The 14225-nt window shown below is 46.9% G+C and overlaps 1 protein-coding gene across 1 annotated transcript in view; it reads left to right on the forward strand.

The window, feature by feature from the left end:
* Nucleotides 1-8952, forward strand: part of CUNH10orf71 (chromosome unknown C10orf71 homolog) — a 28835-nt gene extending 19883 nt beyond the window's left edge. The window contains exon 4 of the mRNA XM_008051960.1: nucleotides 4502-8952. Coding sequence (XP_008050151.1) covers nucleotides 4645-8952 — 4308 coding nt within the window. The 5' untranslated portion in view covers nucleotides 4502-4644. The remainder of the gene's footprint in view (nucleotides 1-4501) is intronic.
* The last annotated feature ends 5273 nt before the right edge of the window (nucleotides 8953-14225 follow it).

The raw sequence follows: 14225 nt of genomic DNA on the forward strand, positions 1-14225 counted from the left end.
TCTTCTACCAGTTGAAGACTTCACAGCACCCTGCCAGATGTTCACTGACCCAGATGCCTACACCTGAGTCCACTCCAGAGTTAATATTTGCTATTTTGTCTAACTTTTTATGTACTCCTTTTTTTGTTCCCTGGCGCAGGCCAGGCACTGTTCTAGGAGCAAGAGGTATGTGCCCCAATGGAAGCAATAAGGATCCCAGAAGGAGGAACATCCTCAGACAGGATCCAGAAGAGAGTAGAATGTACTACCCATCCATTAAGATGGGTTCTATCAAAAACAAAAACAAAACAAAAAATAATGAGTGTTGAAAAGGATGTGAAGAAATTGGAACACTTGCACACTCCTGATGAGAAGGTAAATTGATGTAGCCACTATGGAAAACAGTATAGAGTTTCATCAAAAAATTAAAAATAAAACCACCAGGCTGGGCATTATGCCTCATGCCTATAATCCTAGTGTTTTGGAAGTCTGAGGCAGAAGGATCACTTGAGGCCAGAAGTTTGAGACAAGTCTGGTCAATATTTTGTGAGACTCCATCTCTACCAAAAAAAAAAAGTGTTTTAAATTAGTTGGATGTAGTGTCATACACCTGAAGCCCCAGCTATTTGGGAAGATGAGGTGGGAGAATCACTTTAGCCCAGGAATTCAAAGCTTCAGTGAACTATGATTGTGCCACTGCACTCCAGCCTGGGTAACAAAGCAAGATTCTGTCGCCAAAAAAAAAAAAAAAAAAAAAAAATAGAGCTATTATGTAATACAGTTATTTCACTTCTGGTTATATAACCCCCAAAATTGAAAGCAGTGTCTCAAAGAGATACTTGTATACCCATATTCACAGCAGAATGATTCACAATAACTGAAAGTTGGGAGCAACCCAAGTGTCCTTCAGTGAATGGATAAATGAATAAGAAATTGTAAGGTAGATGATATGTAGATAGATAGACAGACAGACAGTGCAATATTATTTAATCTTGATAATGAAGGAAATTCTGACACATAATACAACATGGATTAGCCTTGAGGACATTATGCTAAGTGAAATAAGCCAGTTACAGAAAGATAAATACTGTATGACTCCACTTTAATGAGGTTCCTGGAGTCATCTCAAATTAATAGAAACAAAAAGTGGAATGGTGGTTGCCAAGGGTAGGGGGAAATGGGGAGTTGTTCTTTAATGGGTTTAGAGTTTCAGTTTTGCAAGGTAAAAAAACTTTTGAAGGGTTGCACAGCAATGTGAATGCTCCTAACAAGACTAAATTGTATCCTTAAAATGGTTAAGATGGAAAATTTTATATTACGTATATTTAACCACAATTTTTAAAAAAGAAGAAGAGAATGTAAGCAAGGGACTATAACAAAGGTATAGGCAGAATTAAGGAGACCCAGGAATGTAGAGTTCGGAAAAAGGGAGCACATGGTTGCAGCCCAGTCAGAGCATGGGGGGAGGGGCCTCCGTTATAGAGGACTGAGCATCCCCAGGTCCGCACACCACAATGAGGGAAGAGGGGAGGAAAGATGCCAGGGATGCTGACTCTCTCTCCCTCCAGGTTCTGCCAGCAATATCCATTGGCTATACTCAAGAGCAAGTCAGAGAGTTAAGGGGCACAGATGGTGCAGGGTTTAGGGACCAATACCTCTTGGGGTGGCTCTAGGACAAGAACAATCAGCAAATAGGCAGCCCAGCGGTCCTAAGCTCCTGGAACTTACAGTCTAATGATGGGATAGGTAACTTAATTTTAGATCATGCTCAGTACCATGAAGAAAATAAACTGTGAACTGTTAGAGCAATGACTAAGGAGAGAACACCTCTGGAATATCAGGAAAGGACTACAAAAAGGACACATCTGAAATTCAAGCACTGGTTTGAACTTAAGCCTGGTTGTCCAGAAGAACAGACGCAAGAGGATGTGTGTATCTATAGAAGGAGAGATGTATTTTAAGGAACTGGCTCACATGATTGTGGAAGTTGGCAAGTCTGAAATGTGCAGGACTGGCAGGCAGGCAGGTTGGGAACCAGGAAGAGTTGATGATGCAGCTCCAGTTCAAAGATTATCTGGGGACAGAATTCCATCTCCCTCAGGGGACCTTAGTCTTTTTTTATTTTTTTAAGCCATTTCATTGAGAAATAATTGACATACAAAAAACTGTATGAGGGGGACCCCCAAAAGAAACACAGGCTGTTCAATTAGTTTTTGCAGAGTGGGCCCCTTGCAGTACAGGCTTCCCTCGTAGGTAAGTGTTATAGGAACCCATCAGCATCAGTGTAGCATTGTCATGAGAGGCTGTTGTGAGAGGCTGCATTTGATTTCAGTGAATTTTGTTTTTCCTTTGGAGATTCTTCACGTTTGCCCATTACATAATAGGTGGTTTATGAGCCCACCTGCTCACACCACACTGAGTGTTCAGCAGTTTTTGATCAAAAACAGAATGATCCTCATGCCCTACCTTCTCTATTCACCCAATCTTACCCTGTGACATTTTTTGTTTGTTTCTTTGAATGAAAAAAGTCCTAAAGTGAAATATTTCACCACTGTGGAAGAGGTGAAACAAAAAAATGACAGAAGCACTAAAAGGCATCAAAATTGATGAGTTCAAAACTGTTCTGAGCAGTGGAAAAAATATCTCGATAGGTGTATTGCATCAAACAGAGAGTACTTCGAAGGCAGTAAAGTTTAAACATGTGATAATAAATACACAATTTTTTATAAATAAATCCTGAGGTTTTGGGGGTTCCCCCTAATACATATATAATGGGTGCAGCTCAATGAGTTTGGGGATTCGTCTACACCTATGAAACCATGACCACAATACACTGCCTCCAAAAGTTTCTTCCCACCCCATTTATTTACTATTTCTGTGTGTGCATGTGATAAGAACACAACATAAGATCTACCCTCCTAGCAAATTCCAAATGTACAATACAGTATTGCTAACTGTGAGCATCATGCTGTACATTATATCTCAAAAATGTATTCATCTTATATAACTGAAACTTAATACCCTTGGACAAATAACTCCCCATTTTCCCCTTTCCTCAACCTCTTGTAACCACTCCAACCTCCAGTAACCACTATTCTACACTCCATTTCTGTGAATTTAACTATTTTAGATTCCTCATGTAACTGACATCATGCAGTATTTGTCTTTCTGTGCCTGGCTTATTTCACTTAGCATAATGTCCTCCAGGATCACCCATGTTGTCACAAATGTCAGAATTTCCTTCTTTGATAAGACTGATTAATATACCAGCATATGCACATGCCATATTTTCTTTATTCATTCATTGATGGACATTTCGTTTGCTTCTATGACTTGGCTATTGTGAGTAATGCTACCACGAACATGCTAGTGCAGGTACCTCTTTGCGATACCAATTTCATTTCCTTTGGATGTATATGCAGACGTTGAATTGCTGGATGTTATGTAGTTCTATTTTAATTTTTCAACAAACCTCCATTCTGTTTTCCATAGTGACTGTACCAACTTATTTTTCCACCAACAGTGTGACAGCAGTTCCCTCTTTTTGGCATCAGGGACTAGTTTTGTGAAAGACAGTTTTTTCATGAATGGGGAGAGAGAAGGGATGTTGTTCAGTTAAACTCTTAAGGAGCACACAACCTAGGTCCCTTGTATGCGCAGGTCACAATGGGGTTCACACGCCTATGAGAACCTAATGCCTCTGCTGATCTGACAGAAGACTGAACTCTGCTCACCTGTCATTCCCCTCCTGCTATGTGGCCTGGTTTCTAACAGGCCACAGATCAATACTGGTCTGCAGCCCAGGGGTTGGGGACCCCTGGTGTACCAGGTATTTTTTTCCTCCACATCCTCACCAACACTTGTTATCTTTTGTTTCTTTGATAACAGTCATCCTAACAGGCGTGAGGTGATAATCTCATTGTGGTTTTAATTCGCATTTCCCTGATGATTAGTGATGTTGCACACCTTTTTATATATGTGTTGACCATTTATATGTCTTCGTTGAAGTAATATCTACACAGTTCCTTGCCCATGTTTAAATTGTATTCCTTGGGGTTTTTTGTTGTTGTTGTTGAGTTAGGAATTTCTTAAGTATTTTGGATATTAGCCTTTTATCTGATACAGTTTGCAAATATTTTCTCCCATTCTTGATGTCTTTTCATTTCTGTGATTGTTTTGCTGTGCAGAAGCTTTTAATCTTATATAACCCCACTCGTCTATTTTTTTATTTTGTTGCCTATGACTTCAGTCTTCTTTCTCTTAAGACCTTGAAGTGATTTAATGAGGTCCACCTGCATTATGGAGGGCTGTCTGCTTTACTCACAGTTTACTGATTCTAATGTTAATCAGAGCAACATCTAGACTGGGGTTTTACCAAAAATTGGGAATGGTAGGCTAGCCAAGTTGACACATAAAATTAACCATAATGGGTGCCATTACCCACCTGAACCAGTATGACGTTCTTGCATAGAGCTATTAAGTTGGAGATCCTGTTCATACCCTGAATTTCTTTCTTTTACAGAGAAAAAAATTCCTACTTTTCTATTTGCATCTGGTTGGCAAGAACCTCTAATTTTGTGGGAAGAAGTCTACATCTAACTCTTGCCAGTATCATCACCAGCAGCACCCAACAGCTGACAGGAGCCATCTTCTTAGAACTGACGGATGATGCAGGGAAACAAGAAGTGCACAGACGGGTTCAGTGACTCCTCAAGCATTGGCAGCGTGTTGGACGATGCAGATAGGGAGGTGAGCAGCCTAACAGACAGGGCGTTCCGGAGCTTGTGCATCTCAGAGGACACATCCTTCCATGACTCCGACCTGGCCTTGTCCCCGGATATTACTCGCCAGGTGTTTGGGACTTTGCACCAGGGAACAGTGAGCCACACGCATAGGAAAAGTGGCATTTGGAGTCAGTTGCCATCGCAGGGCACAGAGCACTCAGGTTGGGCAGCCACCTTCCAACAACTACCCAAGTACGTTCAAGGAGAGGAAAAATATCCCAAAAGCAGTCCCCCACTGACGCCAGCCCATGGGAGACTGGAGGTGCCGGTTTCTGGCCTGAGGAGCAGTCACAAGCCTATCTCCAAAGTATCAACACTAATTAAATCTTTTGACAGAACTGAGAACCAGCGTTGTGAGATACGGCCTACTACCAGCAAGCCTCCAGCTCTGAAGAATCCCCCCAAATTTGCTCCTCTTCCAGAAAGCAGTGTCAACTTTTGCTTTGATTCTGCCTTTCTGACAGTCAGAAGGGTGCCCGCTGAAGTTTCCAACATCCATCAGAACAGCCATCAGCCCAGCAGGAAGCACGGAGAACAAGAGTCCCCCCAAAACCCTGAAATGACCTGTCACAGCTCCAGCAGCTTCCTCCCAACACCTGATGAAATGGCCAACTCACTGGAGTCAAAGTTTCCCTCTCCACCCCAAAAACCAGTCACAGGTGAGCCCGGAAGAGGCAAGGAGTGGATTCACAAAGGGACTTTTCTGCACAGTGAAAATAGTGCCTTTGAGTCATGGAACGCCCACCAACCAAAGGTGCTTGAGAGAAAGGATGCTGCTGAAACTGTCCCAGAAAGCAAAGCTCCCAGACACTATGAGGACATGCCCTTGTTAAGAGAACCTCACCCTCCTGAGTGCAAAGCCTCCCCCTGCCAAGTCCAGGCCAGCTGCAGTCAGGAAGACACCAGACTGCCTGCAGGGGCTCTGTCCACACCTGGACCCAGGGGGTGCAGAGATCCAGAAGCCCAGGTATTTACAATGGAGAGAAAAGTTAGCTCACAGCCTGACCCTCAGGTGAAGACGACCCAGCCCCCATGGAGGAAACCCAAGACTGGCAAAAAGGGAAAAGAGAGTCTACCAGATGCTTCGGAAGAACAGAAACAGGCCAGCAAGAGAGTGCCACCTGTGTACACAAAGCACAACCCTCAGGGGCAATTTCCAGAAAATTATCCTCTTGACATGCCTCTGGACCCCAATGAGCATTACAACCCTCCTTTTAACATCAGTAAGCTCCTGACCCCCGTCATACCCACCAAGCATGCCCTGGACTTGTCAGAGAGTCAACCAGTGGAGAGAACCCCATCACCCCCAGCACAGCTAAATGGATACCAAGAGAAGGAGCCCAGTGAATGTCAGTCGCGAGACAGCTACAAGTCCAAGGCCCCTAGCCTGCTGTTCAACCTCAAAGATGTGCGGAAGCGTGTGAAAAGCACGTACTGTCCCTCGCCTCTCTTGAAAGGCAGTGATGACAAAACCAGAGGGAAGATTGATGGAAAGCAAGAACACATGAGCAATGGTGTCATCCTTCCCAATGGGCTTGAGGAAAGCCCTCCAAATGAGCCTTGTAAGGAGAAACCTGCAGGTGGCCCTAGTGCATCACGCCTCAATGCCCAGAAGGATCCTGCAGCTGACCCCAGTGAGTGCTCCACAGACAGCTATCTCACCCCTAGGGCACTTCCCACGATCGAAGAGGCCCCCTTTTATATCAATAGCAAAGCTGCCGAAAGGAGCATTCATGAGAAGAATGACGCCGAAAGAGAATCAGAGATGGGTCCCACCAGGTCTGGCTGGTGTCCAGACTCCAGGGAACGCCTCCCCAGGAAGCACCTCTCCCTGAAGCTTTGCAATAAAGAGTCCGAGCCTGGAGAACCTGCAGAGAAGACAGAAACCCACCAGCTAGAGAATGGGCTCTCCAGATCCATCTCCCAGGAGACAGAACCAGAGAGAGACGGAGGACTCCAGATCCCACATTTGAACCAGAAGTTCTCCCCAGGGCCCCTCTCTCCTGAGGAGGAAGATGTGTTTTACAGTGACACCCAGTCCGACTTTATGCCAGGTCTCAAAAGCAAGGCCAAATTCAGCACCAGCTCTTCAGATCAATCCTTCGCCTCATTTGATGATCAGCAGAAGACATGGTTTACTGAGAGCCAGAGGGAAGACAAAAGGAATGATGGGAATGCAGACGGCAGTCAGAAGGATGAGAAGGAGAACGTGATGGGAAAAGATGAGCAGTTCTATGCCTTAAGTAATGGACATGAGTTTGGGGAAGGGTACGGCAAGAGGGGCACGTTGCAAAGAGAAGGGGAAAGTTTGTCTGGAGGAAGACCCAGGAAGGCATCAACAGAGGATGCTAATTTCAGAGGCTCTTGGATTGGGGGAAATAAGGGCACAACCTTTACACAGGCCAAAGATCTTACCCCCTCGCCATCTTCTACTACAAACAAGCACATACTGTTCACGATTAAAGACAACACCCTCAGAACCACCCCTGTAATAAAACCTATCATGTTGCCTCTCCTGAGGACCATGTCTTCTGAGGACTCACTCAGCAGTGGCCACAAAGAGGAGGAATCTCCATGGCCAGGATGGGGTGAGGATGCGGGTTTTTCTGAAAGCCAGGAAATGCCCAGCACACCAATACCCATTAGCACACAGGGCACACAGATGAAGGGCATGGCCTGTGAGGTCACAGAAGACCCTGGGCAGGTGTCCAGCATGGCCAGAATGGAGACCTCTCAGCCAGTCCCTAAGGGGAATTTTCCATTTCTGCCTCTGGTGGAAGAGGGGGATGAGATGAAGCCACCTCCAGAGGCAGCACATAACGTTGTGGCAAGCGAGGGCGAGAGCAGTTCTACAGCCCTGGGGAAGCTGGGTGCCTCGCGACAACACATCCCCACTATCGCTCTACCTGAGGGTGACAGAGAAGACCAGTTGCCCCTGCGGCAGCCAGAAACCTGCTGGGAAGAGCAGGCGCAAGGTTTTAAGAGTCACCTTTTGTCTACACCCAGATCAGGGCCCCCGGGGAAAAGATTGGTCCCTGGTGAGATGACGACTTCTCCCAACCCCAGCTCCCTGGGGGAGAGAAGTGCCTACTCCCCTGCCACCAGCAGCATTTGGGATGATGCTTCCCAGGCCCCTGGAGAACAGGAGCTGCTGCCTGAGGAGCCTTCTCAAGCCAGTCTCTGGGCCAGCCCTGGTCCTACCAGGATCACCCGGAGAGAGGACCTGACCCATGCCCTCATGTGGGAGGCCGGCTCTGACCCTCAACTTGAGCCATTGGCAGAAGACCTCCGGACACTCTCTCCAAGAGGCTTGTCGCTGGATGTGGCCCCTGGCTTGGTAGCTGGAAAACCAGAGCATCCTGCTCAGCTGGAGAGGGCATCTGGCAAGCCACCTGCAGTCCCACCCAAGACAGAGAAGGCCCTGCGACGGGCAAAGAAACTGGCCAGCAAGAGGAGAAAGAATGACCTGGTGCAAGAGAAGCATGGCGAATCCTGGGAGGAAAAGCCCTGCCTGGAGGACTTGGAGCGGACAGAGCAAAGGCCACTGTCCCCCCGACAGAAGCCCCGACACAGTTTCCCTTTAGTCCGTTCCCTACCCCCTCCCATGCACCGCCACTCCGTGTCTGGCTTCCCAGAGCCTATCGGGAGGTGGCCTGGAGGGCCTCAGTCCCTTATGCCCCTGCCTCCTTACCCTGCCACCCAAAAGATTCTCCAGGATCCCCAGTCTGGAGAGTACTTTGTCTTCGACTTGCCACTCCAGGTGAAAATCAAGACCTTCTATGATCCCGAGACGGGCAAGTATGTCAAGGTCTCCATCCCATCCTCCAAGGGGGTCTCTCCTGAGCTGCCCCCGCCAGATACCCTGGCTGCTCCCTACATGCTGTACCCCGGCTTCCGGCCCATGCCTGTGACGGCCTTGATGCCGCTGCGCTGCTCCTCTCAACTCTCTGCCCCCACCTTCCTCAGGCAGGGCTCTCGCACCTCATCAACCCGTGCCAGGCCCCAGAGTGCCCACGAGGCTGGACTGCAGCCAGCCTCTGGGCCTCAGGGTGACTCCAACCAGCACTCTACGTGTCAGCACCCCCAAGGGCCTCCTCAGGACCCAGGAGAGGAGGGAACAGAAGTGACAGGCCTGGGCATCATCTCCACTGAAGACCTAGAGGACTTCGCCACTGAAGGCATTTCTTGAGGATTGTAGCAGACTGATCCCTCCCCTGTAAACCCAGAGAAGCTTATTTCCCCTCCTGTAGAACACACACGCACACACATACACACCAACACACACATTTAACCATTTGAGATCCCTGAATTTCAAAAGGAAGTGAGGATCCTGAGACAACCTCACCTGAAGGACTCCCCTGGGCTCCCCTCGGATGGAAGGGTGCTGCTTGCATGACCTGCTCCCCTCCATGCCCCTTCCCAGATCCCCTCCACTCCTTCCCTCTTCTCCTCACTTCCTCCCTGACCTGGCCATCCCTGTCCTTCTCTGGCCCTGCCAACAAGGTGGGAGTGACAAGGGTACTGCCTGGTCCTAAAGGCCACTTTGCACCTTCCCTCTGCTAGGCTCCTTGGTGAGCAGACCCCTGAGACCCCAGCTCAGACACAGCAGAGTTTCCAGGTCACCTCAGACAGAACTGGCTGAAGACTGACCCAGGGCAATTTTGTAGTAACATTTATTTGTGTAGAACGGGTTTCCTTCACAGGAGGAAACTTGCCTCTGAAGGCTTCTGTTCTGATAAAGAAAAGGCCACCTTTAAAAAGTGAAAGAAGTTTGCAGATGTGGGCTTGTCCCTGGACTCCTGTCTTCCTTCCACGGGCAGTGAGGGGTCAGGTCTGACCAGAGCTGTCTCCTCATCTACAACAGCCTGGTTTCCCATCTCATTGCTTCAACACCTGTCCCTGCCTTCACAGGGCAAGTTCCTCCGCCAGTGCCGGGAAACAAAGATGAGGAAGACTCAAGCCAATGTCAAGGGTGGCCTGGGGAAACTGAGTCAGGCCCTGACTGCTCCTATTTAATGACTGGTACCTGTAACCTGCACTCAAAGGGAAATTGTGTTTTCCCATTCCCCCGGTCCCTGGTTTTAGGGGATTTGGAGGGAAGCAACTGAATCAACTCATGGGTCTGAGAGCAGGTGCCCACCGTAGGAAGCCGGCTGGGAAGGAAACCACCTGGCCCTCTGGGCTTCCACCCAGCAGCTTCTACTGAGACCTCCTAATTCCTGTTCTTTGGGAAACACAGCAGGGGAAAAGTGCCCCTCTCCTTGTTTAGAAACCTCAGCAGCTGCCAGGACTGTGCTACCTAAGGCCCACAGGACCATGCAAAACACATCGTCCTTGTTCTGTTGGCAAAAGTGCCGTTTCCACACTGGGAGGATGGGGAGGCAAGCTGCTTATCAAATACAGGGGCTTTGAGCATATTTCAGGGCATGATTTGGATTCAGGGTTTTATACCTATTTCCTTTCCCAACAAGTGCAGCCACACCTGATTTTCATTGTGAACATACTACACAAGCCCCCTCCACAGCCCATGTCATTTAATTTGGCCATACCTGCCGAGTCAGTCAGATGACCAGTAAGGAACACAGGCAGAAATCTGGTTCCCCCAAGTCACTCAAAGGATGCAAGCAACAAGAACAAAGTTGTAATTTGACTCTGCCACTAATCACCCCAAACATTCTCTTCTCTTTGTTTTCATCTTGCTAAAATATGAAAAAAATAATGTCTCATTTTAAAATTCTCAGGGTCCCAGAAAAAGAATTGCCTAACAAAAGAAGAGTCCCTCAGTATAGTAATAACCACAGTAATAGTAACTATGTTCCTACAAGGAAAAATATTACTTTGGGGAACTTATTTTGGGGAAGCAGACATATTTTTTCAAGTAATATTGGCAAGGCTGTGGATAGAGCTACAAACATAAAGACTTGCTCCCAGCAAGTCAGCTAGAAGGAAGCTCTTACTGCTTAGAGCGAAGCTCCTATGTTCCCTGAAGCAGAGCGTGCCTCCAGGGGACAAGAGGTGACAGTCACTACCAAGGGAAACCCAACTCACTGCCAGTGATGTTGTCCTCTTTTATTCCCTAAGGGAGGTCATTTAGGCTTCCTTCCTTCCTTCCTCCCTCCTTCTCTTCCCTTCCTCTCTCTTCCTTCCTCCCTCCTGCCCTCTCACAAACATTTGCACTGTGCCAGGCACTTCCTTGGGTGCTAAAGATACCATGATACTAAGATATGGTCTCTGCGTTCAAGGAGTTGGAAGCTAACAGAGAAGAAAGACAAGTATATTCCCATGTGTAAAGAAATTTAATAGGTTGCTCTGAGGAGCACCTAACTCAGCCTGGAAGGAAAATGGGCTTCCTTCAGATGGCACCTCAGCCAAGTTAAGAAACACAAAGTACTTTATCACCTTAGGAAGAAAAACAAAAACAAAAACAGAATTTCCCAGCCTTTTTCTGTCTATCAAAGGTGACATTGATTGAATACTAAGAGAGTCCTCTTGCCATATCAAAGTGTATTTATTTAGCAAATTGTTGGTTAGCACTTCTAATCAGTGCAAAAGCCGAACCAGTGTAGCCATGCAAAATAGACCTTTAACATATGTCCTTCAGCTTCTGAGTTGGTATTCCACTTACATGGGTTGCCCAGAAAAACAACAATTTCTACCACTGTGTTTAATAGGATAGTGGTGAAAATTATGAAAACATGTTGTTTGTGGACATTATAGATGTTGCCTGCATCTTTTGTTTAGTGCACTGGCCCATTTCTGTGAGTTATGTCCCCTCTAAGTGTCTCCTGCAGGGGAGGGGGGCTCGCCTAGAGGGTGAACATAAATGTGGAGCACCTCTAGGGAATTCTTAAAGACCCTGGGGCAGTTCAGCTAAAAATGACTGAGAGCTCAAACCATGCACCAGCCCCTTAGGGGGAAGCTTTGAGCCTGGTCTCTGCCCTCATTACCTTCATTTTACTATGACAGAGACAAAGGCACTGGAACAGACTGTCACTGCCCATAGTCACACAGCCTCTAAGTGAGGGACCAAGTCTCACTTGGGTCTCTCTCACATCTAGATGAACTCTCTTAACCCCCAGCTGGTGCCTCTTAAATGCAGTCCATGAACCGTCAGCCTCCACATCACCAGGAGCTTGTTAGAAACTCAGAATTTCCATCTGCACCTTCCCAAGATTCCCAAGGTGATTGGTTCATTTGCATGTTGAATTCTGAGAAGTGCTATTGGCCTCTGCTTAGTCCGGATAGATTTCAAAGAAGGTGCATTGATGTCTTCATGTCTCTACAACATTGTCATGGGCAAAGGAAGAAAGACTAACAGATCTGGGTTGGAATGTTGCAGGGAAACGGGTTTACACAGGACATAAGAAAGGCATCTCTGATCACTAGCGCTGTCTTGATATCACATGAGTGGCTGGGGAGTGCTGAGATACCGGTCACTGGAGATGTGCAATGAAAGATGATGACCCTTTCCCAAGTCAGGGATGGACTTAGACATCAGAAAGCACCTGTCTTTTAAAACCCTGGCTACCTTTGAAGCTCCTGTATGCCAATGGCAATGATCCAAAGTCTAAACAGGGGGTGGCCATATGCATATAATGGGGGGAATATTTGCATATAAAAGAGAAGCTCTGTGACAAACTTGATTTTATGCTTGTGTAAAACATTTTGGCCCAGATAACACTGAAGTTGGATGCAACTGTCTATATGGGCCTTCTGCATCATTCATACATAAAGTCCAAGGTGAGCAGAGAGAACACTGGATCAGTCAACAGAATTTGTCACCACCTGTGTCCTACACACAGTCACCTGAGCAGAGGGCTCTTCCCTTCCACCAGATGTCTGGGTGATTCCCTCCCTCACCTGTCCACTCCCAGTGAGAATGCCCAAACCTGTCTGGGCTTTAGCATCACCTGGGCACTTGTTAACCCTACAGTTCCAGTCCCTATTTCTTATTCACCTCATCAGACTTTCCAAGTGTTGGGAAAGGATCACTGTAGATGTAAAAGCTCCCAGGAGTGATGCTCTCAGGTTCACAAGTGCCATTCCAGAGCAAAGTTTTGCACCTGGGTCCAATGTACAGGCCAGGTGCTGCCAGACCTAGAGTTCTGCCCAGCAAAGAGTCTTCTGTGAAAGGCTGAGGCAGAAGGATCTCTGGAGCCCAGCAGGTCAAGCCTGCGATGGCCGGGAGCAGCCACTGCACTCCAGTCTGGGCGACTGAATGAGACTCCAACTCAAAAAAAAAAAAAGGTTATGTGGACAGAGGGCATGTCTGGGCTTGCCTGGGGGCAGGGCAAACTCAAGGACACTACTGTCTCCAACTGGAAAACCATGGATGGGGAAAAGCACAGAAGACTTTAGAGCCTCCCAGTGCAGTCACCACCCCTACCCAGAGCCAGGCCCAGGATGTGGTGGTGACTTAGACACCTGGCCCCTGGCCTATATGCTTCCTGCTACCAACACCTTCCTCCCCCTCGGGGTCCAACCAATCCAGGTGTGCCCCAGAGCTCTGTAAGGCAGTTCCTCTTCCACAGAAGGTAGAAAGAGGGACATTGTTAGGAATAAAGACTTCCCTTTGTATGGAAGTTCAAGCTTTCCCTCTGAAAGTTCCCTAATTGAGTCTGCTAAAATAAACTGACAATAGACAAATTAACAGGAGAAAAGGCTCACAAATTTATTAACATGGAAGCCCAGAAGAGTCACACAAAGTATAAAACTCAAAAAAAGGCCAGATCCTTGAAACTTAAATCCTCTTCATACGGGAGAGGGAAGTGAGGGGCGTGGGCAATTTTAAAGGAAAAGTAAATGACTTTCTTTAGGAGAGATGAATGGGCCTAAAGAACAGATAATAGCCTGGGACAGAGCTCCACTTGGCTCGAATGTGATATCAACTCTAGTCTTTCCTGTGGGTTCATCTTCTCTGTTTGGTGAGATTACACGGAAGGGGCCCAAAACAATGACATTTCTACTAGAAGAACTTACCTTAGTGAGATAAGGGAATATCAGAGAAAGCCCTCCCTTCGGAGCAGAGGTAGAGAGACCTTGGTTCTGAGGCTGCTTCTTTAATTCCAATTACTCAGCATCATGTCAAAGCACCATACTTTGAGGCACCGTCTTCTTTTTTTTTTTTTTAATCAATATTTTTTATTATGATTTTGTTGGGTACAGTTAAGGGTTAGGTGTACAATTACGTTTAATTCAGGCACCCTGTTGATAAGAGGTATTTCCTCATCCCCAGACAGATATTGGCGACTGTTAATCCCACCCCCCCCATAGTTTCCCAGTACTGTCATTCATTTTCTTATAGTATTACATTGGATGTTCAAGGTCCATCATGAGTGAGAACATGTGATTCTTGGATCTTTGTTTCTGTGAGAGGTCACTCAGTATTATAGACTCTAGTTCCATCCAGGTTGCTGTGAAATTCATGATTTTGTTCTTTTTTATGACTGCGTAGTATTCCAT

Source organism: Carlito syrichta, unplaced genomic scaffold (assembly GCF_000164805.1).
Source record: "Carlito syrichta isolate Samal-C Ts95f unplaced genomic scaffold, Tarsius_syrichta-2.0.1 Scaffold247529, whole genome shotgun sequence".
Taxonomy (NCBI): Eukaryota; Metazoa; Chordata; class Mammalia; order Primates; family Tarsiidae; genus Carlito; species Carlito syrichta.